The sequence below is a fragment of the Entelurus aequoreus genome, linkage group LG12, assembly GCF_033978785.1.
Source record: "Entelurus aequoreus isolate RoL-2023_Sb linkage group LG12, RoL_Eaeq_v1.1, whole genome shotgun sequence".
Taxonomy (NCBI): Eukaryota; Metazoa; Chordata; class Actinopteri; order Syngnathiformes; family Syngnathidae; genus Entelurus; species Entelurus aequoreus.
In genome coordinates this window covers 31,288,344-31,304,451 of record NC_084742.1, presented here as the reverse complement: position 1 = coordinate 31,304,451, position 16,108 = coordinate 31,288,344, and the positions used below count along the sequence as shown (strand labels likewise).

General features: G+C 39.7%; 1 protein-coding gene across 4 annotated transcripts in view; it reads right to left on the bottom strand.

Moving 5' to 3' along the window:
• The window catches only part of msrb3 (methionine sulfoxide reductase B3), a 34,049-nt gene that overhangs the window by 509 nt on the left and 17,432 nt on the right, over positions 1-16,108 (bottom strand). For all 4 annotated transcript variants that reach the window (XM_062065668.1, XM_062065667.1, XM_062065670.1 and 1 more), the window contains 4 exons: positions 5,625-5,702; positions 2,795-2,823; positions 2,427-2,524; positions 1-2,313 (listed from right to left, as the gene is read on the bottom strand). The exon at positions 1-2,313 is cut by the window's left edge and continues 509 nt beyond it. In XM_062065668.1, the coding sequence (XP_061921652.1) occupies positions 2,146-2,313; positions 2,427-2,524; positions 2,795-2,823; positions 5,625-5,702 (373 nt within the window). In that variant the 3' untranslated portion in view covers positions 1-2,145. The remainder of the gene's footprint in view (positions 2,314-2,426; positions 2,525-2,794; positions 2,824-5,624; positions 5,703-16,108) is intronic.

Below are 16,108 nucleotides of genomic sequence, written 5' to 3'. Positions count from 1 at the left end.
TGATGACGTATGCGCGTGACGGAATCAGTTGATGCGGAAGTATTGGTACCCCATTGAATACAATACAAAAAAGGTCTGTTTTCATTTCAACATTCCACAGTATTCTGGACATCTGTGTTGGTGAATCTTTTGCAATTTTTTATTTTTTTTTAAACACAACCAGGAAGACAGAGATGGATAGCAGACGCGTTAGCCGCCGAACTCACCTTAACTTCCTCCGTCTCGCCGACCGCATCTGTGATCGGGTGAAGTCCTTCGTCGCACCGTCGATCGCTGGAACGCAGGTGAGCACGGGTGTTGATGAGCAGATGAGGGCTGGCTGGCGTAGGTGGATAGCTAATGTTTTTAGCATAGCTCTGTGATGTCCGGTTGCTAAGTTAGCTTCAATGGCGTCGTTAGCAACAGCATTGTTAACCTTCGCCAGGCTGGAAAGCATTAACCGTTTATTTACATGTCCCTGGTTTAATAGTATTGTTGATCTTCTGTCTATCCTTCCAGTCAGGGATTTATTTATTTTGTTTCTATATGCAGTTAAGCACAGTGCTATCACGTTAGCTCCGTAGCTAAAGTGTTTCGTCGACGTATTGTCGTGGAGATAAAAGTCACTGTGAATGTCCATATCGCGTTCTCGACTCTCATTTTTTAAGAGGATATAGTATCCAAGGTGGTTTAAAATACAAATCCGTGATCCACAATAGAAAAAGGAGAGAGTGTGGAATCCAATGAGCCAGCTTGTACCTAAGTTACGGTCAGAGCGAAAAAAGATATGTCTTGCACTGCATTCTAGTACTTCACTCGAACGTTCCTCCTCCACGAATCTTTCATCCTCGCTCAAATTAATGGGGTATTCGTAAATTTTTCGGTCCGAATCGCTCAAGCTGCGTTGAAAACAATAGGAAAATGTGAGGAGCCTTTCAATTGACTACGTCACGCTACTCCCGGTAGGGGCAAGACTTTTTTTATCAGATACCAAAAGTTGCGATCTTTATCGTTGTTGTTCTCTACTAAATCCTTTCAGCAAAAATATGGCAATATCGCAAAATTATCAAGTATGACACAGAATGGATCTGCTATCCCCGTTTAAAAAAAAAAATTCATTTCAGTAAGCCTTTAAGTTGTTGCACTCAAAACGTCCAAAATGGTGAGTGTGCAGTGACCCTTCCCACCCTCGATATTCGCCATCTTGGCTATGTGTCGGATGAAGAATGGGACAAACTTCTACAGTTGCAATTCCACAAAGGAGTGAAAAGGAAGTAAATATTGCGATCGTCACTTCAGGTAAGTGTGCAACAGCAATAGATTCAGGATAGCACTAATAGTCTTAAATGTGCACCCTCAGGAACTAAGTACACACTGTACACAGTATACTTATTGAAGCATACTGATGCAAGTAATCAATTTGAGACCCAGCTTTTGTCCTCAATTAATGCATTTTGTACTTACACACTGAGTGCTTAAGTGAGTTCACACTGACAAGTACAGCAAAATACAGTGCACTGACAGTACAGTAATCCTTCGCCACATTGCGCTTCAAATTCTGAGGCTTCACACCACTTTTTTAAAAGCATTTTATCTTTATCGTAAATGAAGTCTTATTTGTGTCTTGTATGTCTTACAAGACAGTATGTGTCTTATTTCTTGTTACTGTATTATGTTGTGCTTGATCACAATCAAATATTCACCAAGTGGGTCTTCCGTTTTCAAATTAGAAAGGGAGCTATTGTTTACGTGCCTGTTTTTCATGTCTAGTGACGAGAATAACTGTTGATGCACTTTAACTGCCTCCTCATCAATAATGCATCGCCAAATTAACGTGAGCGAGGTCAAACGACAAAACTGGAATGCCGCGGCAGGACTTGGTGACACTCAAGGCTAACGACACGGCAAATGCTGGCACCATTTTCGCCGCGACGATCAAGTTGACCAACTTTTTGATGCACTTCATCTTCGACTCCTGCCTCGTCAATAACACATCTGTCTTGGGCAGGAACAACGCAGCGGGAGACTTTTGGTCAGTATTATTTGCATGTGGAAATATTTGGTGTGTGTATCGTTATGTCAATTTAATAACCTGTTATGTTGTTATGCTTAGAACTCTTCAATCAAACACACGCACAGCAACATCAATCTCGCCGGGTCGGCTTTTTAAAGTTCTGTCTTGGCCTCGCCCCCGGCAGCACCTTCAGCCGTGGAGGCGGAGCCTGCGGGCTCTGCGTCTTTAGTCTGGAAAGACAGCGAGGCCGAGTTGATGCAGTATCGCTTGCCAGTGGGTTTTGGGCCATCATCAAACAGGTGTCCCAGATGGGCGCCACACTGCGTCCAAATGGAGAAATTAGCTATTTAATTTGATATTTTATTAAATGATAACATATTTGGTAGACAATTCGGTGAGGTTTTTTTATCTTTGTGGCAATACATTAGTGTACCTGGCTGCAGGTGGTCTCCACTCTGTGCATCCCATAGGAGAAATCATCTGACACGGTGATGGAATCCTCTTTCACAAGGTCAAAGAAGGAAGGCCAACCTGCACGTTTGACATGCACAGGAAAATATGTTGCAACGACTCAACAAACCAAACAAAAACTGTGCTCCAATATGTGTTTGTATGGTTATATTCTTGTGGTTGACATTTGTTATATTTGATTACACATAAGTGATAATACTGATCACCTCATTATTTCAACACTAACACTGAATCTGTCGCCAACATTAAAGAACAATCATTTGCGATTCTCTTTTTAAATTACCACAATTCTTAACCGTTCGAAATTCAGAATGATGCGAGAGAGCTTACCTGATCCGGAGTCATATTTCGATTTAGAACTATCAAAAAAAGGAAAGAAATAGACTTTAGAACAAGTATTTTGTATTAGATTGACAAAAACAGAGTCAATGTATCTGTGCTTGTATTGTGATTTATCGGTACCCAGCCTATGGTTTGGTACTGTGTACTCAGGCTTTTTACTGATCATTGTAAACTTTTCTTAAGTTCCTAAATTTGTTGTAGTCTATTCTATTAGTATTATTACAACTACTATTCTCACTATTTTGTTTTTATTTATTCAATAATCTATTTATATTGTATTTTTACATATACATTCAAATATATTTCTTATAATTTTTTTAGATGACAAAAATTTAATTTTACCAGTGTGGAGTCTCAAAGGTAGTGTTTCTCCTCAATCCTCTGCGCCATGCCATGTCTTGTTATTTTTAATAGTGCAGTGTGCATGAGTTTTCTTTTTTTTTCTTTTTCCGGGTGAAAAGCACTGTTACAATTGCCTGTCCATAATAAGTGCCATATAAATAAAGTTTGATTAATTAAAGTTATGTATTACATATTACACTAATTTGCTTTGCCACCTATATAAAACACAAAGTTTATATATCTCAATACAGTATATTGACCTACATTGGATTGGTTTTAACATTTAAAAATAATCATTTACTGTACTTACTGCATTCATATTCTTATTTTATTCATCTTGTTTTATTTGTATTCTATTTGGTGATCTTAGTTTTGCTAGTTAATGTTTCATGTAGCACCATTGCACCAAAATAAATCCTAGTTTGTGAACCCTCACTGACATTAGCAATAAAATTATTCTGATTCAACACAAAAGCTAAGCAGATTTATAGAAAAAAAACCTGAGGTCCATACCGATTTGCGACTTTGGAGTACCGTTACACATTACTAAAACAAAATGTAACCGTGTGAAATTATACACTAGAGCAGTGCTTCCAAAACACTGTACAATGTGCCGTGGGAGATCTGTCGGTTACTTAACTGGATCTGTGGCTCAAATGATAAATTGGCCATACCAGCAACTTGAGGGTTCCAGGTTCAATTCTAGATTCTGCCATCCTGGTCATAGCCGTTGTGTCCTTGGGCAAGACACTTTACCACCGTTGCTCACAATGGTGTATGAATGTGAATGAATGTTTGGTGGTGGTCGAAGAGGCAAATTGGCAGCCACGGTTCCAGGGCAGCTGTGGCTACAAATGTAGCTTACCACCATCACCGTGTGAATGTGGAGTGAGTGAATGATGGGTTCTCAGTTCTCTGAAGCGCTTTGAGTGTCTAGAAAACCCACTATATAAATCTAATCCATTATTTTTATTATTTACTAAAAATATTGTATTTTTGTGAGTCTAGCAACACCAGGGACAATTTGTGATAGGCAGAGCAACGGAATGCTAGATGGCAAAATGTACATAAATAACCTGTTTATTCACCAATTCATTCACATTACATTTGTTTGGAGAGATGTGGCTCAATAAAGATTGGCAAACACTGCACATATGTGAAGTAAATTTGACAAGGGAGCCGAAGTGGCACAGAACAATGATGAACATTTATAATAAACATAATTTTAAAATTAGACGTATGTGTTACAGACAGTGTGACAGACAGTGTGACAGACAGTGTATTTTACAAAAGAACGGCGTTCTTAATTCCCCCTGTCAAATTGGTCCCAGCTAGTGGGAGGGGCTATGGGCTAATTAAGTTGGAAAATGCCCTTTTTCTGACAGTCTGCTGTCTGTCACTGCCAGAGGAGGTTCTCTGTCCTGAGCAGGAGCTCAGGTCTCCATGCATCAAACATCGACTGAGGTGATTATTTTGATGATGAGATTATGTTGTGTTGTAACCGGTTAAATGAGTTTTGTTGATTGCTAATTGATTTTGCTAAATCTGTTTCGATTAGTTAATTATTTACTTTGACATATTTGATTATTGACCTTTGATTGTGAACACATGTATTTTGTTATAATGGATGATTTACCTTTTGATTATTTATTTTTAATATGCTTATTTTTATTAGTTATTTAGGCCTATTTAATGCATGTGACGTTGAAATTGATTTAGAATGTAAATTTACTATATACTGTATAATATACTATACTAATATTGCCTCTATTTATTACTATTGCAGCTTTTGGGTGCTTTGTTTCCTCTTGTTGTTCACCTCTTGACACTTTGGGTTGTAAATAAATGTTTGTAAACTGTTACCAACTGCGTACTTTGCCATCTTTGGTTTGAAAGTCTGGTTTGCAAAGGTTACATTACCTTCACCTGAGGTGGGGTGACAGTTTGCACCATGTTAATACTGTACATGGTGTCCACAAAGTCTCTTTACAGTGTGTTACAAAAGCAGTTGGTGAGATGTTAATCAGATTTGTTCTAACTACATTGCCACATGTCACAGTGCAAGTGCAGTGCACATGTTCAAGGGTTCCTAAAGCAAACCGTTCCAGACTGGAGGATTGAAAAGGAAGCTCCAATTCCCTGGTCACCTTCTTTGGCAGATATTACTTTCCTGGACCTCTTTCTATGGGGTTAAATATATTGCATATAGAACGGGACAGTGGCGACCTGAAGCAAAAGCACTTGTCCACATTGATTAAACTAAGGCTAAGCAAATATTGCAGGAAATCCGATGCTTCGTGCAATGGTGCATTAAATCAGAATTCTGTATCTTCTATGCATTGTGTAATAATTCCCACTGATTTGTCTGTTCATTTGATATTCAATACAGCTAATGGATTAAAAATAGACTTTCTGGACCCCTTTGCGGCACTTACTAAACCACAAATGACCACAATGAGTGCGTTAAAGGTTTTACCTGAACAACGGAGTTCCACAAACAACACAGGTGTAGGTTCCTTTGTCTTTGTGGTGTGTGAACTCTCCAGTGAAAGCACTGTGCAGAAAAATGCATTGTAAACATACATCCTTATACACTACTAGGGATATAACAAAATAAACATTTTATATCACGACCAACATTTTGTTATATTAGTATTGTTGAATGTGCTCAAAGTATAGACACACTATAAATGTTTTACCAAGTTTTATTTAAACCAAAAATACATGAATAAAAAAAACACACAATATACTTTTCTTGGCAGAAGAATTTTTTTGGTCATAAAAAAATACAATCATGCGTGCTTACGGACTGTATCCATGCAGACTGTATTGATCTATATATATATATATATATATATATATATATATATATATATATATATATATATATATATATATATATATATATATATATATATATATATATATATATATACTGTAGGAACCAGAATATTAATAACAAAGAAACAACCCTTTTGTACGAATGAGTGTGAATGGAGGAGGGATTTTTTTTTTTGTGTTGGTGCACTAATTGTAAGTGTATTTTGTGTTTTTTAACTTAATTTAATTTTAAAAAATATATATATTTTATTTATTTATTTCTTGTGCAGCCCGGTACCAATCGATCCACGGACCGGTACCGGGCCGCGGCCCGGTGGTTGGGGACCACTGGTCTAGTGTATAAGTTATATATTGATATTTCCAATGACGTTTCTTTGGCTGGTGACATATGTTTGTCGACCTGGAGCTTTAATTTCTTCAAATTTTTCTGTTAACATCAGTTTTTCTAAGCTGTCATATCCAGTGTTGGGACTAACGCGTTACAAAGTAACGCCGTTATTTTCGGCGGTAACTGGTAGTCTAACGCGTAATTTTTTTATATTCAGTAACTCAGTTACTGTTACTACTGTACATGATGCGTTACTGCGTTATTTTACGTAATATTTTATATGGTATCGGCTAGAAACTGAAGATCTGAGTGTGTTTTATTGGAGAGCTACGGTGTCGTCCTGATTCTTCTTGTGTCACAAGGAAGAGAAGAGGCGCGCTGTGTGTGTGGGGCCGGGGGGCGTGTCCGTTTACTAACAAGACATCATGGCGGAGCCGAAGCCGAGTTTCTTAACATGGAGATATTCTCACTATTCCTTTGTCGAGCACAAAGAAAAGAAAATTTTAGTTAAATGTAAGTTGTGTCTTGGATCAAAGAGCCTATCTACTGCCCAAAACAGCAATTCAAATCTGCTGAAACAGCTACAAAAGTAACAACTCTGCCTCTGCTAATCATTCAGCACTGAAGGTGCACACACTCTGTCAATTCTCTTATATACTCTTTCATTGTAGACTTCTACAGTGTTTGATTTTCACATCACTCTAAATGTATAGACTATAAAGTTCACAAACAAAGAGGGATCCTAGTGGGCCAAGCCAATCTTCCCTTTTCTCTAATCTAAAACTGGGGAAATGCGTAGTGTTCTGGGCTTCAGTACAGTGTTGATCTCCTGGAGACATGATTTTATTTCACAATTCCTTGAGAGAAAAAAAACGCCTGGTTAGGCGTGTGTATAGCAGTATGTGTGCTGTATATAGTGACATGACATAATCATGTCTTGTGTGCCTTCCTTGGATTAAGCCAGGTTTACACCTATGTTGTGACATGTTGTTGTGATATGTTGTTGTTATGCGGTTTGTTACTTATGTATGTTATGTTGCAGCTATTTAAAATAGTTTTGTCAAATTGTTCTGGCCCAAAATAAATTGGCCCTTTGTAACATATATTTGTCTTTGTGTTGTATGTAGACCACATTGCTTAGCAGAGTTCACTGATGCAAATGCATGTCAAGTTGATCAACAGATTGTATTATTCTCCAGTGCAATAACAGTACTGAAATGAAGGCTAAAAGGGCATTAATGGGAGCCTTAAACATTTTTTAAAAAAGAAGTAACTAAATAGTTACTTTTCACAGTAACGCATTACTTTTTGGTGTAAGTAACTGAGTTAGTAACTGAGGTACTTTTGAAATAAAGCAACTAGTAACTGTAACTAGTTACCGGTTTTCAGTAACTAACCCAACACTGGTCATATCTGAGAAATTTGATTTGTTGCAATAAGATATATTTTGGTTTTTGCCAGTATTACTACCTCTACTCAAAATCCATTTTTCACAGCCAAAAAGTAGGGCAGACCATACACATGTTTTATGAAGTCTGAGTTTAGTGTCAAGTGAGATATCACTATTTCTAAATATAGCATTCATTTTGTTGAAGCTGTCTTTTGACAGAGCAATCGCTGTTGCATATGACCATTTCGCTTTATATTTTAACAGATCAGAACCTTGTTGAACCCCCCTTTGGTCTGAATTGACTGCATTCACCATATATATGATTACTGCTTCTCGTCCCCAGTACAGATTTCTGATAAGGTGTTTCTCATCAATATCCATCTCACAGTAATTATGTTTAAATATATTGGTTTATTGTCTGAATATTATTAATAGTCTAAAAGGGGAACTGTACTTTTTTTTGTAATTTTGTCTATCATTCACAATCCTTATATGAGCGAAGAACACATGTTTTTCTATTTTGTATGTTTTAATTTGTAATAAACGCCAAGTGTGATGCTAATGTTATTCGTCCATTGGGCCCAAAAAGCACGCTAAAAAGTATCCAAACTGCCAACAATATTCCATTTACATGTTGTGACCTGAATAATAAAGTTTTAGCGATATTGTTGTTATAAGCGTCAACGCAGTGGAACTACTTATGAATCACACGAATAATGTTTGTTTTGGGTCCAAAGTTTGGAATTGTTTTGTTATTAAAATAAAGATTAATAAAAATACAATCTTTATATTTACCACTCTGTTCCAAGGAAACTCAGCCTCCAGGTTCAATGTGCACAATTAAATAGCTTAGTAGCTAAAACAGCAATGTGTTAATTCAAGTTTAGTTTGGGATATGACGTTTGTTATGGGGAAATATGTTAATGTGTCTTGTAGTCATGTTAGAATCTAAGGTAGCTAGAAGTTGGCGTCCTAACTGCTATTTAGCAATTAGCAATTAGTGCGCGCCATCTGTTAGTTAGTGAATGGCAGCGTTGTGGGAACTAGCTGCCAGCTAGCGATTAACAGTGCTAACTTGCTTCTCCAGGAAATAAAGTATGTATCACCAGTCCATGAGTTGATGGAAGTGCGGTTATCAATCACGGTTTTGCGACCATTTTAATTTGCACAGTAATACTAACCGTGGAGAGTTTCACCACGGTTTATCATTAATACTGGTAATCGTTACATCACAAATACATTTGGAAAATCTAGAATCTTAATTAAACTTTCTGGGTAAGACAACATCTAAAGAGCCTTACAGTTACGCATAACCCCGCATTTCCACATCTGCGGTCCCTTCAAAGGTTTCTTGTTGTTCCCATTGGGTTGAGTTTTTTCTTGCCTGATGTGGGATCAGAGCCAAGGATGTCTTAGTGGTTTGTGCAGCCCTTTGAGGCATAAGTGAATAAGGGCTATATAAATAAACTTTGATTGACTGATTGATATTTATGGGATGGGATGGGATGTGTGGGAAGCCAGTTGTTGTTGGGACTGGCACACAAGGTAATATCGGAGTTGTTCAGACTAAACTGGTCAGTGTTTTTGCAACTAAGTTCTCTCCGTACCTTGATCCAGAGGTACTGGCGAGCTACCTGTCTGATAAACTTGCACGCAAAGTAACCTGTGAGCGCATAGTCACTGTGGGCAATCGATATAGCTCTTTTAAAGTCTGCACAGAGTGTAAAGATGTTGCAGAGATGTATGTCCCTGATCTCTGGCCAGAAGGCTCTGTGGTCAGGCGTTTTTATGAGCCACGAAAGGCAGTTGCAGTGGGGGCCAACCTACCCCTATCCTCCTCTCGTGCTGGTGTAAGTGCGGTTAAAGGGACCTTGCCCGCTCGTACCATGTAACTATGCGTGTGGGATCTTTTAACTGTCGTGGGCTGCGTCTTGGCTGCAGCGCCGGGGACCGGGCTCGGCATGTAGCCGTTGACAACCTGCTACTCAACTGTGGCATTTTATGCTTACAAGAGACATTCCTCCCAAAACAAGACCTGGGCCTCTTGAATTATTTTAATGATAATTTTCATGGAGCTGGTGAGTCAACGACTGACCTGTCAATGGGAATTGTAAGAGGGAGGATAGCTCTGGCACAAAAAGCATGATGCAGTTATTAGTGTTATTAGGCTCCAAGTTGATTGGTGTATTGCTGTTCAGTATAAGTACAACAATAGGGAGTTTATTGTTCTTAATGTGTACACTCCGTATGAATGTAAAGACAATGAGGATGACTACATGTTTAAACTTGCTTTTATTAATTCTTTTATACAGGATAATCACTGTACATGTATTTATGTGGTCGGTGACTGGAATGCTGATATTTCTGATGGCAGCTCTTTATTTGCAAGACGCCTAATACAGTTTTGTGATGAAAATGCACTCACCTTATCTAGTCAAGGGTTGTTGCCAGCTGATAGCTATTCTTATATTAGTGAAGCCTGGCACACAACATCATGGCTTGACCACTGTGTCAGTACAGCTGACGCACACGCCACTATACGTTCTATGGAGATTGTGTATGAGGCCTCTGTGAGTGACCATATTCCATTCATATTAGATATTAAGTTGGACAGTCTCCCTGAGTTGACCCAGGAAGTTAATAGCCTGAGGGCCAAACTAGACTGGACTAAACTCACAGATGAGGAAGTGCTGTTTTATTACAGGAGAACTGATGCTCTTTTAAATAATATGTCTCTTCCACTTGATGCAATTTTTTGTACTAATCTTAAAGGCCTACTGAAAGCCACTACTACCGACCACGCAGTCTGATAGTTTATATATCAATGATGAAATCTTAACATTATAACACATGCCAATACGGCCGGGTTAACTTATAAAGTGACATTTTAAATTTGCCGCTAAACTTCCGGTTCGAAACGCCTCTGAGGATGACGTATGCGCGTGACGTAGCCCGGCGAACACGGGTATGCCTTCCACATTGAAGTCGATACGAAAAAGCTCTGTTTTCATTTCATAATTCCACAGTATTCTGGACATCTGTGTTCGTGAATCTGTTTCAATCATGTTCATTGCATTATGGAGAAGGAAGCCAAGCAAGCAAAGAAGAAAGTTGTCGGTGCGAAATGGACGTATTTTTCGAACGTAGTCAGCCACAACAGTACACAGCCGGCGCTTCTTTGTTTACATTCCCGAAAGATGCAGTCAAGATGGAAGAACTCGGATAACAGAGACTCTAACCAGGAGGACTTTTGATTTGGATACACAGACGCCTGTAGAGAACTGGGACAACACAGACTCTTACCAGGATTACTTTGATTTGGATGACAAAGACGCAGACGTGCTACTGTGAGTATGCAGCTTTGGCTTTTTTTTGCGTATGTACGTAACTTTTTTAAAATATATAAGCTTTATGAACCTTGGGTTAGGTGAACGGTCTTTTGGGCTGAGTGATTGTGTGTGTTGATCATGTGTTTGAATTGTATTGGCGTGTTCTATGGAGCTAGGAGCTAGCAGAGGAGCTAGCATAACACGTACCGTACCTACGTGCGCGTCACGTACGTAACTTTTTAAAAATATATAAGCTTTATGAACCTTGGATTAGGTGAACGGTCTTTTGGGCTGAGTGATTGTGTGTGTTGATCATGTGTTTGAATTGTATTGGCGTGTTCTATGGAGCTAGGAGCTAGCAGAGGAGCTAGCATAACACATACCGTACCTACGTGCGCGTCACGTACGTAACTTTTTTAAAATATATAAGCTTTATGAACCTTGGGTTAGGTGAACGGTCTTTTGGGCTGAGTGATTGTGTGTGTTGATCAGGTGTTTGAATTGTATTGGCGTGTTCTATGGAGCTAGGAGCTAGCAGAGGAGCTAGGAGCTAGCATAACAAACACGCAGGTGTTATTATGCAGGATTAATTTGTGGCATATTAAATATAAGCCTGGTTGTGTTGTGGCTAATAGAGTATATATATGTCTTGTGTTTATTTACTGTTGTAGTCATTCCCAGCTGAATATCAGGTACCGTGAGTATGCAGCCTTGGCTGCTAAACATTCGATAACTTGACCGTATGTGCGCGTCACGTACGTAACTTTTTAAAAATATATAAGCTTTATGAACCTTGGGTTAAGGAAACGGTCTTTTGGGCTGAGTGATGGTGTGTGTTGATCAGGTGTTTGAATTGTATTGGCGTGTTCTATGGAGCTAGGAGCTAGCAGAGGAGCTAGGAGCTAGCATAACAAACACGCAGGTGTTTTTATGCAGGATTAATTTGTGGCATATTAAATATAAGCCTGGTTGTGTTGTGGCTAATAGAGTATATATATGTCTTGTGTTTATTTACTGTTGTAGTCATTCCCAGCTGAATATCAGGTCACCCCCGGCTCTTACAGCATCTTCCCTATCTGAATAGCTTCAACTCCCCACTAGTCCTTCACTTGCACTTTACTCATCCACAAATCTTTCATCCTCGCTCAAATTAATGGGGAAATTGTCGCTTTCTCGGTCCGAATCTCTCTCACTTCATGCGGCCATCATTGTAAACAATAGGGAACTTTGCGTATATGTTCAACTGACTACGTCACGCTACTTCCGGTAGGGGCAAGCCTTTTTTTTATCAGATACCAAAAGTTGCAATCTTTATCGTCGTTGTTCTATACTAAATCCTTTCAGCAAAAATATGGCAATATCGCGAAATGATCAAGTATGACACATAGAATAGATCTGCTATCCCCGTTTAAATAAAAAAAATTCATTTCAGTAGGCCTTTAACTGTAATGATATTAATCATAGAAAATCCCTTTGTGTAATGTATGACTATATTGTCAAAATCCTGTGTGAAGCTAGCAGTTCTTATGTTACATGCACAAACAGGAAATCCATTGGGAAGCCAGGCTGGAATAAACATGTTCGAGTGCATTACACTGCGGCTAAGGAGGCTTTCAGTGAATGGGTTCTGGCTGGCAGACCAAGACTAGGTCCAGTACTAGATCGTAAGAAGCTAACACATTCTAGGTACAAATCTGCCATTCGATTTGTCATTCGAAATGAACACCCTATGAGAGCTGACTCATTGGCTGAGAAACTCCTTAACTGTAATATCAGTGGATTCTGGAAAGAGGTGAAAACATTGAATCGAGGCAGTATGCCTCTGCCATGCACAATTGAGGGTGTAGCTGGAGCTGATAACATAGCTGAGAAATGGAGGCAGCACTATTCTGCACTTTTTAATTGTGTTAAAAGTGAGCCCTTTGTTATAGGCAGCATCCACAACAGTGAGGCTGTTGGAGTCACTGTAAGTGAGGTGCTGCAGGCAATATCCCAGCTAGCTGATAATAAAGCCAGTGGCCCTGATCATATAACTGCAGAACACCTGAAACATGCAAGCCCCAGAGTAGCGGTCCTGCTTTCCATCTGTTTTACAGGCCTGATGTCACACAGGCTGCTGCCTGACTCCATGATGGCTGTCACTCTGGTGCTGGTCATCAAGGACAAGGCAGGTAAGGTGGGAAGCATGGAGAATTACAGGCCCATTGCAATTGCAAGCATAATTTCTAATGTTATAGAGAGAATTTTATTAGACCGCTTAAGCGTTTTTCTTACCACTGCTGACAATCAGTTTGGTTTTAAAACTAAGCATGGTACTGACCTTTGTATCTATGCATTGAAAGAAGTGATTGATATGTATAAAGGTAAGAACTCCTCAGTTTTAGTTGGCTATATTGACGCATCGAAAGCCTTTGATAGAGTCAACCATCAGAAACTGTTTTTAAAACTGAAAGAGAGGGGGGTGCCTGATAGCATCATCAGAATTCTGTCATATTGGTATGCTAATCAGAGCATGCAGATCAGATGGGGCGGTAAATGCTCAGCAACATTTAAGGTTGGGAATGGGGTACGCCAGGGGGGAATTTTCTCCCCTGCCCTCTTCAATCTGTATATGAATGACCTATCTGTACAGCTCAATACATGTAGAACCGGATGTGTACTTGGTAATACTGTGGTCAATCATTTTATGTATGCGGATGATTTAGCTGTCCTGTCTCCTAGCAGTGCTGGCTTTCAACAGCTGCTGAATATATGTAGAGATTATGGTTTAAAATATGATGTGAAATATAATGCCAAAAAGAGTGTCATCATGATATGTAGAACAAGAGAGGACAAGGACCTCTCTTTTCCTTCATTCTATCTGTCAGGACAGGTGCTGAGTGTGTGTGATAAAACTAAGTATCTGGGGCACATCATTACTGATCTATTGGGTGATGATGATGACCTATACAGACAGCGGCGTATGCTGTATGCCCAAGCCAACATGCTGAGAAAGAAATTTTATTATGGTACATATGATGTAAAGATAAACTTATTCAGAGCCTATTGCACTCCCCTGTATACTGCCCCCCTGTGGGTAAAGTATAAGCAGAAAAGCATACAGAAACTGCAGGTTGCTTATAATGACTGTATGAGGCTTCTCCTGGGAATTCCAAGAAGATCCAGTGCAAGCCAGATGTTTGTTAGTGTTGGGGTGCCCACTTTTTCAGCGTTGCTACGCAACATTATGTATAAGTTTATGTGTAGGGTATCTGAGTCTGAAAATGACATAATCTCTGTGTTAACGAACTCTGGCCGCAGTTCTGTTAAGTACTCATCTGGACTGTGGAATCATTGGCACACATGTTTGTATGTCAGAAACTGACATTTGGGTTTTATGTTTTTATTATTTTTATGTTTTATTGTTTTGTTTTTAATGTATGTTTTATTGTTTTGTTTTTTAATGTTTTTATATGTTTAAATGGATCTTAAGGTCTGCAATAAAGATTGATGATGATGTGCGCGTGCGTGTGTGTAAAATGCTCATAAGGGATGATGTTACTGTTGTGTTGCTGCACACTAAAAATATTAAAATTAAGTAGCCGTTGTGCAAGGTAAACCTGTCGTATTTTCACAAGTCAAGTCAGTGTCGCCACAGACACACCTGTGGGTATTGATGGATGGAAAAGCTTGAGAAGTTCCGCGATGTTGTCGTTCAGCAGCCATTATTTGCTTCTGTTACTCTGGATGGACAGAATACATTTGTGGCTTGTTTTACTACAACTCCCCTTCTCACGTGATTGCGCGTGGGTGGATTTGCAAGATCTCATAAAAGCCTGTGCTACTTCGCTGTATGGCAGGGCCGTAACAATGTGCATCAGAACAGCGATGGAGTTTGGCGAACGGTAAAGACGTTCCGTGGCAGCGCCGTTCAGCAGCCGTTACGCATCCGTTACGCATCCAGGGAGTATAAAATAAAACAAAATGCCAACTGTCAGAAAGCCACAATTGAACACTCATGTCCCACCATTTTAAATACTGCACAGCAGGGGTGTCCACAATAATTTAGCGATATTTTTGTTATAAGCATCAACACAGTGGAACTACTTATGAATCACACGAATAGTGTTTGTTTTGGGTCCAAAGTTTGGAATTGTTTTGTTATTAAAATAAAGATTAATAAAAATACAATAAATACAAGACGGCGCCCCCCGTGGCTGACGTCTTTGCGTCATCCTCCCGACAACAACTAAGTTTTTTATTTATTATAGTCCTAATTTGCCTCCTAAATGCAAAGTTTTTGCACGCAAGAGTGAGATATAACAGAGATGCACTTCTGGACATCGGAAAAGCTCACCATGAGCTCACTTATAGTCTGACGGACTTCAACTTTCTGCTACGACGAGACCCAGCTAACCACAGCCAGACCAAAACAACAACAACAACAAGGCGGCGGGGCAAGAGAGCGGGGCTACATGCTAGGCTAAAGGCTAGAGCTACACGACCACCACTACCTAGCCTGCTGCTAGCTAACGTGCGCTCGCTCGACAACAAGCTGGATGAGCTGAAAACCAGGATTACATCCCAGCGTGAACTGAGAGAATGCTGTGCTCTTATTTTCACGGAAACCTGGCTTTCGGACAGCATCCCAGACTCTGCTTACAGCTAGCAACGCACTCAGTCTACCGTGGAGACCGGACAATGGCTTCAAGAAAGGCGAGAGGCGGCGGCGTCTGTGTTTACGTGAGTAACAGCTGGTGCTCGGACGTACAGGTGGTTGAAAGACACTGCTCGGACAACATTGAGTTTTTGATGGTGAAATGCAGACCATTTTACCTGCCAAGGGAGTTCAGTGCAGTGTTTATACTGTTTGTTTACATCCCGCCACGGGCGGACTCCACAACAGCGCTGAAGCTGCTGCATGACGTCATCAGTAAACAAGAGACCGCATACCCCGATGCTGCGTTCACGGTAGATGGGGATTTTAACCACCGCAACCTAAAGAGTGTCCTACCGAAATACCATCAGTATGTGAACTTTCCTACGAGGTAGAAAAACACTCTGGACCAAGTGTACTGCAACGTGAGGGGAGC